The following is a 19,588-nucleotide window of genomic DNA, read 5'->3' as shown; positions in this document are numbered from 1 at the left end:
ATGTCAAGTTATGACACTAAGATTTAAAGGGAATATCAACAACAGATGTACCAATTTAACAAAAAAAACAGAACTCAAATCGGAACGATGGGAGCGCCACACGGTGGTTATTCCGGGAACTTTTTGATCAAGGTAGTATTACCATGATTTTCTTCTTATAACCTTAAAATGGCACGAACTCACAAAATATTTATGAGATAGCATCACTCTATTCTTCCAGTATATGAGAGAAAAATCATGCAATAAAAATATCAATGCATTGTTACAACCATGCGTATCTTGTAAATATATACACCTGCCTAATTGTATTTCATATTAAAAATCTTAACTGTCAATATGAGCTCTAGCTAGCAAGGCAGGGTCGAGGACACCTAGTAGATCACTGGTCACTTTATCTTGTGTTAATTACAAATTTATGCAACTCTGTAATCTTTATATACTATTGGCATCTGTGGGTGCTATTTTAGTTTTAGGTCTCATGCATACAAACTTCATAAAAAAGTATTGGGGTAAAAATTTTATCCTGATGTGTACCTAAAGTGCTAAATTAAGACCGTCAGTTAAGTGTTCATATAGTTGCAGTTCGTATATTGGCATTGAGAAGACAATGTCAGTGCACACCATAATAACTGAAATTTTGGCGATGTGAAAGGCCAACGCTAAACTTGTCCTCCCAAAGGTATTGATGGGCGACCAACAGCAGAGTTGCTTGCAAGAACCTTTTGCAACGGCGTTGCGATGATTTCCCCACCACCTTGCAGTCCTGACTTGGCACCAGCAGACTATTTCCTATTGCCTAAAGTGAAAGTCTCTCTCAAAGGACAATACCATGGGACCCTAAGTGCAGCCAAAGAAGCTTGCACATGCACCCTTAAGGATCTGCCAGAATCGGCTTACCAGGGAGCCTTCAAGCCATGGAAAAGCCTGTGGCAAAAGTGTGTTAATGCTCAAGGGATGTACTTTGAAAAGTTTGAGGGATTGTGACAATATCCGAAACAAATCTATTTTTCCAAAACTTTTCTTGATACTTTTAATACAAAATATGTAGGTCATTTCTCTTCATGAATCTGGGACACCATAATGTTGATCCTGTTACATCACCAATGTTCCAGTTAGTACTGGAACACCATAATGTTGATCCTGTTACATCACCAATGTCCCAGTTAGTACTGGAACACCATAATGTTGATTCTGCTACATCATCACCAATGTCCCAGTTTGTAGCAATCGCTCCAGCTTGTTGAAGAGTCAATATTTTGGAAGCTGAAAATCCATATATTCTAATATCCAAGTTTTTAACTCTTCTTCTTCTAGTTCCGGCCATTTTTTAATTCCATGTCACAGGATGCGTTTACTATTCGTAACTTTCTCTTCATGTCTTTGCCAATTGCTTATCATATTTTCAGGTGATATGAAATTCCTCTCTGCTGCTGTTTCCATGTTTTTTTTATCATATGTAATCACTCTTAGCTTGAATGCAACATAGTATTAGAATCTGAGTTGTTTTTTAGTTATTATTATGAGTAATATGAGTAGTTTTTTAGTTAGCATTATCTGTCATGAAATCCCAATGGTTATATAACTTTGATGACTTGCTAAGGAAATGTTTTATTCACAAATGCATTCCAATGTTTGAAAATGAGGCAACGCCCTGCTGTTTCTATGTGTTCATTGATTTGTTGATGCGATGATTGTGAGTATCCACAATTCTGCATCCTGAGTAGGCTCTTGGTGACCAACCAGCAATGGCCACCTCTTGCCTCCCTGGATTCTGCGTGTTAAACTCTCCGCTAAGAGTCAGATATGGCTGATAGTGCTTCGCTGAAACTCATTGTACAGGAGTGAAGGTTACATTCCAGGGGAGCTTAGCTTAAAGAGGTGCACCATTCGCATTGGAATGGATTATGTGATTACATCAGCCTTTGCCTAATCGAATAACACATATGTACGTGCACACCCTGGAGAAATCATAGCGTTGGGTGTGTGTGTGTGTGGATCTGGACTCCTTTTGCTCGAATGCTTTCTCTTTGAGAGTGAAGCAAACAATATGTCACTCAACATATTATTCTTACAGAACAGAGAAAAATAAAAGATTTACTCGAAATTACTCTTTTGCAAAAAGGTAAAATGTAATAGAATACTTGGAAATGTATATTAATATAAAGCAGAAGCTTTAGGCACAAATTTTGACTTATACTTTTGTTAAGTTTGTCCCATACACAAGCAAATATGGTGCATTTTAGCTGATAGGATTTTGGGTGGCACTCGGTTTCCTCTCCTCCAAGGTAGAAGTGGTGCTGCCCCAGCTCAACTCTACCTTGTTTAACAATAGGTAGTGCACAGTTTATTTATTATTTCATTTTGTTATTTTATTATGCTAAAATATAAGATATGTCACACAAAAGCAAAATGTTTGTGAACATTTTGAGAAATTTTTATAATAAAATACCACTTATCATACCTTGACAAAAAATATTCATTTTGGTCACAAAAACAATTCTTGATTAGAAAAGATTTTAACTTAACTCCTGTAGATTTAAATATGTGATATAAGTTGGTATCTTTTACGCCTGTTGGTGAATGATTATAAATTTTAATCCCAGCATAAAGGGGCCTTTTTTTTAAACAAAGAAGTGAAACAACTATTACATGTACCTTCTTTCTTAGTCTTGTGGCATAATCATGGATACTGTAGTTAATATGTATTTTCAATATTCAAATGTTCTTTTGAAAACATTGTTTGAGAATGGGTATAAGATCATGAATGTGGGGATGGTGGGGGAATGGGAGGCAAGATGCAAATGGGCCGCAGACGAAGAAGAGGCAAGGGGACTTGAGGGCCCGCCAATCCACAAGGGAGAGTGGGGGGGTAAGGGGATTTAATTGGATGAGTGGGTGGGTCATGTGGTAGAGAGGGTGGGAATGTGGGGAGGGCATCTAAAAGCAGAGGGCTGAACATCGAAAACCAATGGCATCATTCAAGTGAGAGATGTCAGGCGAATCGTATTTGCGGACAACTCCAGATTGTTTCTAAAAATCCCAGCTTATAACTTCAGTGTGGAAATGTTTTTCTTTTAATGCTTTGAATGTGTTTCTATTTTAGCATATATTGAAATTTATATTTTTATTTTTCTGTGATCCTTTGAAATATTTAATTTTGAAAATATGAAAATAATCTTTATATATTTTTCTTCCTGAACTCAATGTGACTTGACCTGGATTGTATGAGAGTAGTTTGAAAAGTTCTTGGAATGGAATAGAAATAAATGGCTTGCCCCAGTGATACTTTTTTATATTTTAATGTAGTGTACCTGTACACTACTGCACCTGGTCCAGCGATGCTTGATCCCATCTCAAAAATTATATTCTTAGAGGACTTCAAAATACCCATCTACTTTGGCTTTTAGTTCTTCATTTGAAGAGAAACTCCATCCACGGAGGAAAACTTTAAGCTTGGGGAAGAGATGAAAATCAGAGGGAGCGAAATGTTTCCTCCAATTTGACTGCTGTTTTATTTCTGGGGCATAGCAGTGGACCCAAGTTTCATCTGTGGTCATGAACCAATGCAGAAAATCTGTTGGTTGCTCTTAAAACAGGTCAAACATTGTTCGAAAATTTCCATTCTGATGTGTTTGTGATCCTTCATCAAGAGATGTGGCACCCATCTGGCAGATAATTTTTTCGTATTCAATTTGAGAGTTAAAATGTAAAATGCCTGCTCAGATGTCATCCCTACAGCTTTTTTGATTTGTTGCACTTCCAGTTAGCGATTCTCTATGACCATTTTATTCACTTTGCGATAACTTGGGGCACATTTTGGCCAATCACTACACAGATCATCATCTAAGTTTTCCTAAGCAAACTTAAACTTGTTTTGTCCCCTTGGCTGCTGTTGAATATGAAGGAGCAGTTCCTCAGAGTATTCTGATAGTTGGCATGAATTTTCTTTGGTTTCATACTTTTCTTTACTAAGTATTTAATCACTGCTTGAATCTCAATTTTTTTCAACCTCACAAATCACTATATGGGAACGATAACTGAGAGAGACGTACTCACCATAGATCTCTTTCCGGAGCACTGACGGGTTATGTGTTCACTCATGAAGGATTACCTATTACTTGGCATAAAAACTCATTGCACTATTTTTGATATCTGGTTGTAATTCTGAGAACCTTTCAAACTACCTTCAGTTTTTCTCCATTGGTCCCGTTAAAAGGATAAATTCAAGGTTACACTACATAATAACTTTCCAACCATCATCAAGGGTCCATTTTTCTGTTTTTTTTTTGTTTTCGAATTCCATCTTTCTTTTAAGAAGTAGAGTTTTATAAGTTCCTTGGACAAATAATTTTTGTTTCAGGAAATTTTTTTTCTTGAATAAATGTAATGAGTGATTAACATTAGGAAGTGTGGGGATGCTTCTTGGTGGATAGCAAATGGAATGTTTACCCATTAGGTGATTGAATGTTGAATAATTAGGCATTTGAAAATCAATACTCACACTTTGGTGTTTGATATGTCTCATTCTCCATATTTCTCGCATTTACAGATTTTTCCACTTACATTTGTAAGCTCCAAGAGTGAACTTGTGTGAGTTTTAATGTATGCTACAGAACATCATGCTCACATTAGTGGAGTAAAATATTTTTCCTCAGTTGAAGAAAAATGGTTTTATTATTATTGCTTATACTTTGATTCACTGATGATTCCTTATGCACTGGCACTTCAAAGACAAACAATTGAGTGCTGTCACTTTTCATGTGGTGAGGCACCAAGTTGATGCCTGGCCAAGGGTAGAGTATCACTCCTGGATCCATGCTGCAGGTGGGTATTGGTATGGTGCGCATTTCCTCATGCCGTGACGAGTGAATACAGTTCTCCTCAACTGCTGATATGCAATACTAACTGGAATCTTAGGAGCCATGAGTTGCAGCACATAATGCTACCCTTACCTCTAAAAATAGTCAAGTGCTTAATTGTCACACATGCTGATAATCATTAATATATATATATCTGTTGTGACTCATGGTTGTGGTGGAGATCATATTTCAGCAATGGAGAGGAAATATGCGTTCTTTTAATGGTATGAGCGCAACATGCCCCTGCAGAATGGATCCAGTAGTGGTGACACATCCTGCCAAAGTGCACCTGCTGGCCTTTGTATCTCAAAGTGATCTTCACACGTCTTATTAGTTTTACACACATCCCTGCTTCTCTGCTCTTTCTGCTTGGGAAATGCTTTTTTGTTTATGTGTATGTGCAAATGATTTGGACCAGGCTTCGGAAACTCTGCTAACATAGTTTCCGTTCCTCCGCTTGCAGACCCCTCTGCTTCCTCCTCCGTTGCAATTGGCCAGGCAGACCTGGTGGCAGCCACAAAAAGGAAGAAATTGCCCAAGTGAGTAAAAAGTATCACTGTGGAGTGGTATTACCCAAATCAATTGCCAATTGTTCCTGTTCCGGTGATCGTTTATGAGGATGGAACTACAGCCCAAAGAGAATAGAATGAGTTTATTCTTGAAGAAAATTAACAGTTCCCACTGTTTCTTATCCCTTTTCTATTCTTTTCACTGGAATTAACAAATATTATGTATACTGTTTCCATATGTGTGTCCTCCTTTTCTTGAATCTTGTCAAGTCTGCACAATTACTTGCATTCTGCTTTTGAACTAAGCTGTGGATTTAGGAAAGATCATTTGACAGAAAACCATGTAGAAATTCCCTTTTTTTTCAAGATGAAAGAGGCGATCTTATTACAGATTGCAGTACAATTTCCAAAAAAATTGATGAGGCTTTTTTAGACAAAAGCATACTAAGGTCTAATAGTTTTGCTGTATGGAAAAAAATTAAATTGTTCTTCGTGCAGTCGAAGCCTATGGTGTCCCGTAAGATGCATCCCATATTTGAGCCATATTTTGAAGGGAAAAAAGTATGTCCTATACACCAGCAATATGGTGGTATTGTGCGGATGATTTTGTCTTATTCTTGTCGAAATCCATTCCATAAAATATTGGCGAAGCAATCAATGTACATTATTATAATTGTTATTAGTGACAGGCATCTTGTGTCAAGATACAAACACACTACCTGTATATGATCCATATCCTGCTCCAAGATGGCTGACTAATGCAGGTAACATGCATGTTCATCATATGGTTTTAAAAATTTTCCTGCAAGTTAGGAGTAGTTGGTCTACAAACATGTTTGAAAGGTGTTTAATTGGACATAGCATGTCAAATGTTCATGATTCAAGTACATTTTGTGATTTCAATTCTATTTGGTATCTTTTTTCTTTCTAAAATTAGTAAGTTCAGATCAATCAATTTATTTTTATCCAAGGATTTGCTGTACAAATTTAGAACAGATCAAAGAAAATATGCAGTTGCAGATATTCATTGGCAGAGTGAAACATATGCTTTACAGATATATGAAAAGTTTTTTTTAAATAGTGACATTTTATTGAGATTCCTCAAATTGTCAGGTAAATTATTAAAAAGAATGAGGCTCATAATTTTAGGCCCAAGTTCTGCATTTTTATTTCTTGCAAATGATTGTTGCAGATTTTCTGAGGTTCTGGTATAATAAGTATGATGATATTCATTGCTGCTGTAGAATGGGATGCTGCACTTTTTGTATTTTCAATATTGTCCTGGCTTATGGTGAGGAACTCCAGAAAATATCACTGTATGAAATGACAATGTGCATAGAAATAACCATAATGCACAGCTGAGAGGACATTACTAATGGTGTGCCTGATCACTCTGATGAGAATACAAATGGAGCTTAATTTATAGCATAACTTATTAATATGATCATCCCAAGATAATTTACTATCTATTTCAATGCCCAGGAAGTGATAACTTGTATTTTGTGGAATCAATTTTCCATCAATATTGATGTTGATGCTAGCTTTTGGCTTATTTTTGTTAGTAACATATACTGAGCTTGATTTACCCATATTGAGGGAGAGGGAGTTATGCTTGCATCACTCATCTAGCAGAAGTGAAGCATTGATTGACTGAAACAGCGGGCCATTGATGGAAGAGGCTGACACTAAAACATTGGTGTCATTGGCATAAAGCACTGGGAGTATGCCAGGCAAGGGATTTAGTCTACCTGGGAGGTCATTAATGTACAAAAGTATGGAGGGTGGTCCTTTTACTTAATCATGATAATTAATAGTTTACAGTAATTGACTTGGGTGGCAAATTGTTAATTATTGGTTTAATTTATAAATAATTTTGTTTTGTTGTAGATGCATCATTTATCTAACCAAAGGCTCTCCAAATTACACCAATTGATGTTTAGTAAAGCCATTGATAATGCAGTTTACTAATTTTAGTTTCATAAACATTTAAATATGTCTGTAAAGCCCATAACGGGGGCTACCTTGAGAGCTTGAGCTTTTAGGGTATCCATCTCTATACACTCAGGGTTTCCACAGTAAATATTGTCCCCCTCATTCAAAGTCTGATTCATTTTCCAAGGATGTCGGGTCCCTTTCTATCTAGATTATGGGGTCAAATTGATGTAAAGGGTGTATCAGATTCTTCCACTTACTGGTTTGATGTTAGCAAAGGTGGAAATGATTCTGATGAGACATCCTCAGATTGAGCAGAAGAAGTATATTTATGTTATTATTTGAGAATTTTTGTGTTCAAATTATCCATTCATTTTTTCCTTATTTTCTATGAAATATAATCTATCATTTAAAAGTCCTTGATTTATTATCATTTAAATACTTTTGGAAGAAAAGTGGTCAACTATTGTATATTGAAGTTTTAAAAATGGACAACTTAATTACACACAAAATCATATTGCAAAAGGATCTGCAAAAACCAAAATGAAAGTTTTTGTGAAAATGAAGGTTTTTGTGCAAAGTTGTTTTCCATGTAGGCAAATTAGTTAGGTTTAAGCCTTAAGCTCTACATTATGGAACTTAATTTTGAAATATGTGGTACGCTAAGTGATATTTTCCCCTAAAGAGCCAAATACTGGTACCTTAACCAACCTGGTTCCGTAGTCATTTTCCTTTTGTTACACAGATCTGAATCACTCATAAAATTAGTCAACTTTGTGAATCCATTTGATTTAGTCTGTGCTAGTTTCAATTTATTATTTGTTGAATCCATGTCAAAAACTGACCTTGGACATTGCTTGTAAAGGCATTGAGATTCTCATAATGTGCCTGCTTTTCATATTACAATTTTCCTCACAAGGTTCCTCTGTACTCATCATGTTCATTTACCCTACACACTGGGCACTTCTTGCTCTGTCATGTAAGTGATTGCTGATATCGTAAATTATTTTTAAATTTCTATTCACTTCCCCTTTTTATTTGATAGTCTTTTTGTAAGTTATTTATAAATTACTTCTGTTAATACACTGAAATGGGTGTATGGAAGTAATCTGTACTGGATGCTTTCCTGTCGTGGTGTTTTGGTCATCCATGTTAAATCATGAAAATATTCACCTGTGATCTTAGGGTGATTGATTATTTGATTGGGAAATCCTTTATTTAAGTCCAGGTTGTAGTTGCAAATTATAGTTGTTGTCACCTTAGTAAGTACTCTCATCCATATGAAACAACAAGTTACAGAAGGATGACATCACTAACATCAAAATACTTATTTTTGTTGGTGTAGCATGCCTTTTTCGGTATTTATTTGTGATGAAGCTGTGGGAGCAGTTAACTGCATTATTCTTAAAATTTTGTATCAACTATGTACAGTGATTACAATAAGTAACCCTTATTTCATTAATTTTTGAAAGACAACATCTTCAACTGCAATAAAGACATAATATGTCTATTAATGCTGTGAACTTTCTCTTTCTTGTATAATGCCATGCTAATATTTGCAATCCTAACTTACTTCTAAAATTATTGATTGTGTAATCTAGCTGAAATTACCTTAGTGATTATCCATGGCCAGAAGTAGAATTGCTTTCTGATTAAAGGCCCTTTTAACATGTCCTAGACTGTAACTGGCCTTTTGGTGCTGAACCAGCTGGAGAAAATGTGCTTTTCAAATGATTTTATTTTATGCTAGGCCTTGGAGGAACCGTAAGGCATGGAAGAAGAAACAATGGAGGCATGGGAGACAGAGGAGAAGACGCTATCGACAGTAGTGTTGATGGCACTCGTGCGATTAAAGGAGGCAGGAGGAGACATTACCAGTCGGTAGTCCCGCTGGGCCATGCACTGCTCCAGAAATCACTTGCTGAACCTGCTGGGTGAATGATGGGGTTGGCAGGAGAGTGCGAAGTGTATGATACGAACTCCTACCAAGCCCCATTTTTCTTTAGGTCACTCAATAGTGATGAAAGGCCTTGGCATTGAAGATGCTAGGGAAAGGCTTTTGGAAGCTCGTCAAAGTTTAAGAGTGGATGGAAGTGTATTCTTAAACTTAATATGAACTAAATGCATTGATTGCTACTCTCCAGTGTATTTTCAATTCTCCAGTATAAAATAGCAGTGATATAATTTTATATAAATGAATATTATGGCAAGGAAATGTGATTTTTTTACTAATAAGAAAGTCAGTAGGGAAGTGCTCTATCTCACTCTTTCCACTAGTCGATTTCCTTGTTCAAAATCTTTTTCTCTTGCTTAGAAGGCTATGAATTAATTTGGGAAAGAACTCTCTTTGAGATATCCCTGGTTGTTGAAAACCTACTACCGAGTGCTATGAGGAGTGCATATATGTTTTTCAGGTTGTAGGGCAATGGTATGTGTATTTATTTATGGTCATTATTCACCTGTTCTGATCAATATAGAAGATATGATCTTCAAACACAGGTAAATGGCAAACTGTTAAAAGCAGTGTAAGGTCAAAGCAAGAGTTCCTTCTGCATCAGATATGCATGTAGGAAATGCATCATGTAGTGTGTGGAACAGATATGTGGTGCATCACTCATTAGTTGCTGGTGTGCAGTAACAACTTTTTGATTTGGTGGCACTCTCCCCCTGTTGTCACATATTGTTTAGATGGAAGACACAAGGTGAGAGGAGAAATATGTGTGGCTCCTTGCTGTGAGATTGAAGGTCAGGAATGAAGCTTTCAGTGTGTGATGTGTGTGCATAGATGCTTGTGATTCATTTGTCTTCTGATTTTGCAGAAGCTTTTGCAGTCAAGAACTTAGCTGTAGCTTTTGTATTTGTGAAGTACCATATCATGGGAGTGACTGTTTGCAAGCATGTTTTAGTCAGAAATAAAAAACAGGAGTCTTTATTTTCTTGCAAAGGTATGTGATAAAACTGCACACAATAACATAGTCAACTATGTAAGAAATTTTAGCTGCCGTATCTGCCCAAATTTAAGTTTCCCCAGTTATTATTACCAGAAACTAAATTAGGTTCTTGGCTGCATTGTGGTTAGAATCAAAGGGTATCGAAGGGCTATAGTTGCATAATGATTTTTGAAATGATCCTTCAAGTGCTGGTTTCTCACGGATTAATAACTTAATGCACAATGCTGGGGTTTGTCTATGTATTTCATGTTAACGTAGCGTCAGGTATACGTGAATATATTTTGGAAATTAAACCTTAATTAATTTTTATTATATCATATGCCCTTGCTTTTCATAAACCGTTTGCTTCTTTGAATGTGTAGCTTATGATAACTTTTAAGTAACCTGGAATTTACAGGAGATTTACTGACACACTGATGTGTCTTAAAATTGAATGAAACTAATAGCATTGGTTATTCAAGAAGTATTTAAACCAACCACAGTTATCAACCAGAAAGTCTGGTTTGAAGGGTGAGGGTAGAGCACTAAGCCCAAAGATCTGAAAGCACTGAAACATCACACAGCCTGGTTGAATCTTAGGGTTCCCTCAGGCATCACCTAGAATTGTACCCAGGCCCTCTGGTCATTAGCCTTCTGCTCTACCCCCTGGCCTCCCCAAGAAGTAGTTATTAAAGTATTTTTTAAAATTTGGTGATATATCAATGTTTATGAAAGGATTGTTTAACAGAGAGAGTTATCTGCCATTTAAATTTCATTGTGAACACTATCATGGGCAGATAGGCATGAGCTTTATGATCAAGGATCATTATGGATTTTAGATACATCATCTCCTGTGGTTGTATACTAGAAGGGTGAGCCAATGTCACCACTTTGTCAATGTTGCTCATTGGTTCAAGTTACTCACCTTAGTCTCTGAATTAAACTGAAGGTTTTGAGTCAATATCAAACTGAAAGTCCTCAATCCCTGCATTGATTTAGATTGATTTTACATGCAAGTTTACTCTGCTGTAGCTGTAGGAACTTTTGAAAACTCTGATTAAAAAATTTGCTAACTGCTTTTTTTAAAGTTTTTCAAAGTAATTCATTGCTAATATTTGCGTAATAATTATCAAAAAATGTTCGTACAATCTTTCTAATCCAAAAGGTTTTGCTAGATGTTTTATTTTTCCAATAAATTTGTTTTAAATTTCCAATTTCATGTAACACAGAATATAGATCAGAGTTGGGACTAAATCATTACAATGATTTTTATAAATGAAAATAAGTATTGTAAATTTAAGAATAATTACTTTAAATCAAATCAAATTATTAGGAACACTATGAAAAAACAATATGATTGATTCCATAATATTGGCTATTATTATGAAAAAATTTCTTTTGGGCAAAAATTGAAGTTTGGAAGGTATAGAAGAAAGTGTGTTTAAATGTCTTTTAAACAAAGTCTTTCAATTAACAGTAAATCGAGATTTCGGATAATTCTAATGAATGATCTCCAGGAATTAGGGAAACATGTATTAACAAAGATGCAAACACTTTGAAATCCCTGGAAATATATAAATCAAAAGTAAGTACAATTTTTGTATTGCACATTAATATGATATTTGCTGTCAGTGTCACTGTCAGCCAAACTTGGACAAAAGTGATGAACAAAAATGTAAACATAGCACAAATTAAATCTTCTACAAAACTAGAAATAGTTGTGAAATGTAATCAAAATAGCTTTATAGATCTTACAAATTTTATGAAAACTATACTGAGCGCATTGGGTGGTCGAATGCTAAGCATGTAACTTTTAACCAACATCTGTTCTACTAACATAGAACAATTCTTGTTAGTTCCGTAATATAACTCCAGTAGAGTTCCATGCACCTTGTAGGCTTAAGTGATTCCATCATAGGTTCTTCTATTGTAATAGTTTGATTTCACTTCATAAGTATCATCGGTTCATGGAAAGATGAAGGAAGTGTCCTTTCTGCTTTTTACTTTCTGAGAACTTTTACTTCATAGGCTTCTTTGCTATTTTTCACCTGACTTTTATGCTAAAGAGACCAGAATATCTCATTTTTTTCTTTAGGAGGGGTCCCAAAAACAAAATTGGATTTCACATAAGTTTCTTTTGCATGCTCTAAATCTGCTGGATCATATCTTTACTGAAAATGGGTAATTTTCAGTTTCTGTAAATGGATTTACCTCAAATGAAATCACATCATTTGCCTCTTCTTATCAACATTTGCCAAATATGCTCTCCCCAGGGCTAGTTATAATCTGGCTTCCTTGAGGTTGGTGAATTAATGTTTAAATTATCATCCCATAACATTGGCGCAGTATCTGGTTTGGCTTGTTTCCGTGACTGTTTAAAATTTTATTTTTTTTTAAATGAGTAAATGCCATCCTTTGATCCAAGTGTGGTGATCAGATAAATCACTCGTGGAGCATCAACAGTCTCCTAAGCATGTCATCACAACATTCCTATAGGTTTTGAAATAGTTCCTTCCAAATTTAATCTGGATTGGTTCACCTTCAATCACCTTGGCCATCCAAAGAACTTGGATTATTCTTATAAAGTATAAATTGTGATATTGTTTTGAGGCACACCATCTAGAGACTCCCCTAAGCTCTAGGAATAATTTTTAATCATTTCTCCAATGCCTTGCTCTTCTGTACACATTGTCAAAACCTGGTCGTCAATTCTTGGTGCCAATTAAGGAACTTCACTCCTCTCACCTGCATATGGTTTGATCCAAATACTTCTGCCGTACAGCTACTTTGGAAAGACAACTTTTTTGAGTTTGTACACCAAAATCTCAATTGGAGAGGTTTGTTACTATATATTCCTCCTCACTTTTGAGTGATAAAGCCTGGCTTTCACCAAAGTATTTTTTTAATGTGTATCTGAAACTGCTTTCTCCAAGTCTTCTTCTGAATATTGTCATTGTCTTACCTTCTTTTGGCATTATACTTGAGGTAGGAAAATCACAGTTTGTAAATAAACTCAAAAGCTACAACCACATTTTATATCTTGCATCCTGTTGTGTGAGATTATTTTGTCAAATATGACAAAGCAAAACTTCTGAAGGCCACATAGTGTGGGTCCTAATTAACATCTTCATCCACAAAGCTTCTATACAGCACTCTAGGATGTCACTGAAATTTATCTCTTGACAGATTAAAAAAAAGATACTTTTCTCCTGCAACTATCTCGAATATTCTTTCCACTCTTGATCTATTTCTTTTGGGGAAAAAGTATAAGTGCACTACATTTTGGTAGGAAATTCAAATGTGAAATTAGGAATAAATAGTTGAAATTACTATAGCAGATTAAGATTTCCTATTTAAATACGTGCTTACATGGTGCAATGGTAAATGATTACCATTTGATGGCACTAGAGTGGTTTCTTGAAGTGAAGGAGCAAATGTTAAAATTTTGGTTGGAGAGGTCAAGAAAGTACTGCTATAATATTGTTACAATGAAATATGTGGGTAAGACTAGTAAGCATATGTATGAATGTAATGAAATGTTCAGACGTACAAATTCCCTTGGAATCAAGGGCTAGTGGTGATTCCTCTTTCACAAGACGGTGTATTACAGTTTACTTTAGGTATTTAGTAAAGCTGCCATTTTGGTAAATATGTACTTAAATCCATGACATTAATGCATTCACCAGGCCTAAAAAATATTGAAATTATGGGCCTTTTTCCATGTCATATTTGGACCAGATGGAAAAGTTGCAGTAACCTAACCTTGCAGTAACCAGCAGCACAAAAATTGTGATGTAATTCCATGTAAACCCAAGTGTAGGAATATTCAACAAAGGGGTAGTGATGTGCAAATGCATAAAAGATTTTTAAAAGTATAATAGGCATGCTTTTATTTGGGCAGATATAGTGTACGTGGTAAGTGCTGTGGAGCATTTTGTAAATTTGCTGTGGACCTCAACATACTTTTAAGTAAGAGGTATGGACCTACCTGACTACATAGCAAAAATTAGACAAATGGTGTAATGTCAATTTTATTTTCATACCAAAGGCCATGGACAAATGTTCTATGATGAATTTTTATTGCTGAAATCACTATGATTATCAAAAATTTAATTTCACGTGAATAATGTATTGATTGGATACATCATATGTTGTGGTGAAACCTTGTGACCTGTGGGCAGAATGAAAACTTTTTTGTTGATGAAGCAATGTCCTTGTGACAGTCTGCCTGCACACAGTTCTGTGTCAATGGTGGTGAGTCTTACCTAACATTTTAGTTCATTGATAGGAACTTAGGAAGGACCCAGCTGTATTTAAGTTTCAACTTTTTGTACTCTAGAGCTCTTCCTTTGCCTAATTTGGATAGCTTATGAGCAGGAGCTTAAAAGTTCACATTTTTTAATCTAAAGTAATAAAAAATACTTAAGACCAATGACCTTGCAAATCTCTGTTTGATGTCCCGTGTGTTAAAATGATTCGGCAATTAAAATTGTGATGTAATTCCAAAGAGTAATGAGAAAAGCGAGGCTTAATGCTCCTATTAATAAGCTTCTAATTTTTTTCAGTGTTGATTTCAATTTTGCTCGGTTTCCAATGCATTGGAAAATACCCCTTCATATTTGTTTTCTTCATGCTTTGAACCCTATATTTAACTCCAAAAAATAAATGATATGATGAATGCCTTAAACCATGAAGGCTTCCTGGTTGTTTTGTTCCTGTAGATTGCAAATTTTAATATTTATTGAATGCCTCGAGACATTCAAGGGAACAACATAATATAGAACAATAGGTATGCCAGGTTGGCATGGTAATGCAAGCTGTGAATTAAAAACCTATTCATCATCTGGCAATTTAAATAAGACATCCATAACCTTATATTAAAACGTTATTGTTGAAGTAATTTAATGCAAACTTCTGTTTATACACAGCACTAGTGTGATATGTTATCTTCCTGCTGATTGTATTCCTCTGTTCTTGGCATTAAATGTTTGGGAGCTCTTTTCTTTCACTGTACAATTTCCTCATCTCTAACGTAGGTACTGCCACCCTATTTAGTTATTACATGTTAGGGCTAAAAAAACATATTTTTGGAGACTAATAAAGTAGTAAATTAAAAAATTTGTTATATGTGATAGAAATAAAAAACTTGTGGAGCTTCATTTTGTCTCACTTTTTTTCATGTATTTGTGGATAAATTTTCATCACCCCATTGGCTTGTAATTGCACTTTCCCTTTCGGCCTGAAATAAGAATACTGGAGGTACATTTAGCCAGTCGTATGCAAAATGTCGAGAGGTAACCTAATAATGGGGACCTGCAATTTGCAGATCAACTGCAGAGATGAGTTTGAAGGGGTATCCTTCTACGCTAGTGGACGTTAGAAAAAATCAACACTCGAGCGTTAAACTCAAAGGGTTTATTAACAAAACGGATGTACAGAGGGCGATCATACTGCTTGTTTCTTCATTCGTGGCAGACCAGTTCTCTCGCCCGACGTCCACCTGTTTCGGTCGTACCGACGCCGTGTCCCCCTGGTAGTACCTTCCGCAACTAGGAACAAATAAATTCCGCCGTACGTTCCGTCTGCTCTCCTTGCGCCACCACAAGTTTCTTTTCCTTTGCCAATGTCACTCTAAGCATTCTCTGGATTCATCATGCCTCATTGGAAGATTTTATAATCAAATAAAAATAGTAGCAAAAATACGGGAACTGAAAAGAAATGATATACTCCTATAACTTAACGGAAACCATGGCACATATTCTTTTAATATAAAGATGTCAATAAAGCCAAATTTACTCAAATAATGCGCTGCATGAGTCCTTATTGGAAGATTTTACAAGCAAATCTAAATAGTAGCAAAAACTGGGAACTGAAAACATATGACATACTCCTGTAACTTAACGGAAACCATGGCACATATTCTTTTAATATTAATAACTTTGTGTCAATTAAGCCACATATCTCAAAGATTGCGCTTCATGATTCCTTATTGGAAGATTTTATAAACAAATCAAAGTAGTAGCAAAAACACGGGAACTGAGAAGATATGATAAATTTCTGTCACTTAACGGAAAACATGCCACTCATTATTTTAATATTAATAACTATTTGTCAATAGAGCCAAAATTGCTCAAAGATTGCACTTAATGAGTCTTATTTGGAAGATTTAATAAACAAATCAAAATTTTAAGAAAAACACGGGAACTGGAAAGATATGATAAATTCCGGTCACTTAACAGAAACCATTGCACATATTCCCTTAACATTAATAACTATTAGTCAAAAAACCACATTTGCTCAAAGATTGCGCTTCACGAGTCCTTATTGGAAGATTTTATAAACAAATCTAAATTGTAGCAAAAACACGGGAACTGAAAAGATATTATGAATTCCTGTCACTTAAATAAAATAGGGCACATATTATTTTGATATTAATACCTATGTGTAAATAAAGCCATATTTGCTCAAAGATTGCGCTTCATGAGTCCTAATTGTAAGATTTTATAAACAAATCGAAATATTAGCCAAAATACGGGAACTGAGAAGATGTGACACAGCCCGTAGCTGTGATTGAAAAAAAGTTAGTATGGAATAAGTTAAGATTAAAAAAGGCTATTACTGCCGAAGTTCATTTTGCAGCCTTTCCAGTGCAGGTAAATGGAAATGAGCATACGAACAGTGAGATTGTTATAAAGAATGGGGTAAATTTTGGCCATTTCTTTGTTCACAAGACGAACTGCTCGGAATGAAAGCCCTATTAGATTATGCGTCATTGAAATATGACCATATGCATCAATATAATGCTCAAATTGCATATGTTCATCTCGTAACAAATTACATCACTGCTTAATCGGTCCTTCAATAATGCATTGGGTATGATAAGTAGATTTGAAATCACAATTTGAAACCAAAATCCCTCAAATCAATTACGATCAATAGCACTATGGGAAAAAATGGAAAAACATTATTTCGAGTAGATTTTATTTAGTTTTTGATATAGGCTCCTTTTAGCTAGATACAGTATTTCTTCAACTTTTTTAAGTCTTCATAAGGGTAGAATTTGCTCGAAACGGGCACCTGTGTCTGTTTGAAGTGAATCGTTTTCCGATGAAGTTGAAGTATGAAAAGAAGTCACTTGGTAGCAAATCTGATGAATACAGTGGATGTTATAATAACTCAAGTTTCAATTCCACTTCTTTTCGGGATGGAAACTGCACCCATGTGAACTCGTGCCTTGTCTTGATGGAAGACAATTTTTTACAAACATTTCAAGCTAAGCATCCATCGGAGGATATGGAATGTAACTTAAGAGGAACTGGCAATCTCTTTCTTAATGTGGTTGGAAAGTAATGTAAATAACTCACAACCATAAGCTTATCTGTGCATGCAGGGCATGGCAGCATAACTTGCTGATTTGAATAAAAGCCCATTCAAAGAAGCAAGTTATGATGCTGCACCCGAATGGCTGTGGCACCACAACTTGGTTTCCCACCCAGAGGGCCCAGGATAGAGCAATGGTACCCTAACCCAGATTTGAGGTGATTGGTGGAGACCATATTGAGTATGACGTCCAATGAATGTGACTGTAGAAACCATTCCTCCATCCCCCTCATGAATCCTGTTGATAAAACTATGGTGTAAGGAATGGATTAAAGTCATTTCTAAATGACCGAAAATTTTTCAAAATTTCATGGAAGTTTCCAATACCCCCCTTATGCGTCCAGTCGAAATATTTAGGTTTATTGAATGGATTTAAGTAATTTCCAGAGAATCGAAAAATTATCTAAATTCCTATACCGTCCAATACCCCCTATAATTCATCCAGGTGAAGGATTAAATTGTATTGAAAGGGATAAAGCCATTGCCAGAGTTTCCAAAAATTAATTGCTAAGTATCGAAAAATTGTAAAAATTCCATAAAAACGCCCATTACCACGTCGTTATGCAACCAGACGATAAAATTAAGGCGTATTAAATAGAATAAAGATATTTCTAGAATATCCAAAAATTGTGATTATTTCATCAAAATGTCCAATACAATATTAAGAGAACGCCTTGCTAGGCTAAAGCACTCGACCGGACATTGTGGGATCCAGGTTCTAATCCCGATCAAGGCGAATGATTTTTACACTGAAATTGTTGCATTGAAATGCATATTAGCGGATGACTCCGTTAAAAGTTACTCTTGCGGCATCTCCTGCAGTTTCTTTGGAATTTGTCCAATACCTAATTCATTCAGGCCCAAAATCGACGTGTATTGAATAGAATGAAGTCATTTTCAGAGTCTTGACAATTTTTTTAATTCCATAAATACAAAGATATCTTCGTGTGCATCCTCGCAAAAAATAAGGTACTGAATTGATAAAAGTTTTTGTTTAATTGAAATCATTTTCAGATTGAATAAATATTCTAAAAATTCCATAAAAGTAACCCATATCGTCTTTTGCAGCCAGGTGGAAATAAAGTGCACTCAATGGATCTGATTCGTTCCCAAGGTATTGAATATTTGCGCAACACCATTAAAACGTACACTACCAGTATGATAATAACCAGTTGTTAAGTTTGTTTATTTATTGGGTAGAAGTCATTTTTAGAACTTGGAAAAATTGTCAAAGTTCCGGAAATTTGTCATCAATCCATAAAAATATTCAATACGCTAACAGACGTTAAAATTACGGTGTATTTGAATGGGATAGTAATTTCCAGAGTTTTGAAAAAAACGTAAAAAATGTATAAAAACCCTCAATAACTTATGCAACCAGACGATAAAATGGAGGTGTATGAAATGGATTGAAGTACCTAATTTCTAGGGTTTCAAGAAATTGTCATGTTCCATTATAACATTCAAAATTTCCCATTTATGCAACCAGCCAAAAATTAAAATGTATAGAGTTTCGATAAATTGTTCAAATTTCATGAAAACGTCCATTACCCCCCTAATGACCCGAAAACGAAAAAATAGTGTTTTGAGTTGATAAAATTCAAAGCCAGAGTTTTGAAATATTGTCATTATTCCATTAAAAATTCCATGAACCCCCCATATGCGACCAGATGAAAACAAAGTGTATTGAAAGTATTAAAGTCATTTCTTGAGTTTCGAAAAATTGTTAAAATACCATAAAAGAGGTCCGATTGGAAAATTTCCTAAATGCCATTCCTCCTCTCCCCTTAAAAAATAAGATCAAAAATTAAAGTGAATTGAATGGAGTATAGTCATTCCCGGTCGTATAAAAAATTGCCGTTATTTCATGAAAACGTCCAATACCCTCTCCAATTACGAACCAGAGGAAAAGATAAATTGAATTGAATGGAGCATAGTCATTTCTGGGGTTTCAAAAATTGCCGTTATTTCATGAAAA

At 35.3% G+C, this 19,588-nt stretch overlaps 1 protein-coding gene across 1 annotated transcript in view; it reads left to right on the top strand.

Annotated features, from left to right (window-relative positions):
• Positions 1–14,633, top strand: part of LOC139689339 (extracellular sulfatase SULF-1 homolog) — a 289,901-nt gene extending 275,268 nt beyond the window's left edge. The window contains exon 26 of the mRNA XM_071586423.1: positions 9,051–14,633. Coding sequence (XP_071442524.1) covers positions 9,051–9,238 — 188 coding nt within the window. The 3' untranslated portion in view covers positions 9,239–14,633. The remainder of the gene's footprint in view (positions 1–9,050) is intronic.
• The last annotated feature ends 4,955 nt before the right edge of the window (positions 14,634–19,588 follow it).

This window comes from Hetaerina americana, unplaced genomic scaffold (assembly GCF_022747635.1).
Source record: "Hetaerina americana unplaced genomic scaffold, ioHetAmer1.1.p SCAF_22, whole genome shotgun sequence".
Lineage (NCBI taxonomy): Eukaryota > Metazoa > Arthropoda > Insecta > Odonata > Calopterygidae > Hetaerina > Hetaerina americana.
This window is presented reverse-complemented; position numbering and strand designations above follow the sequence as displayed.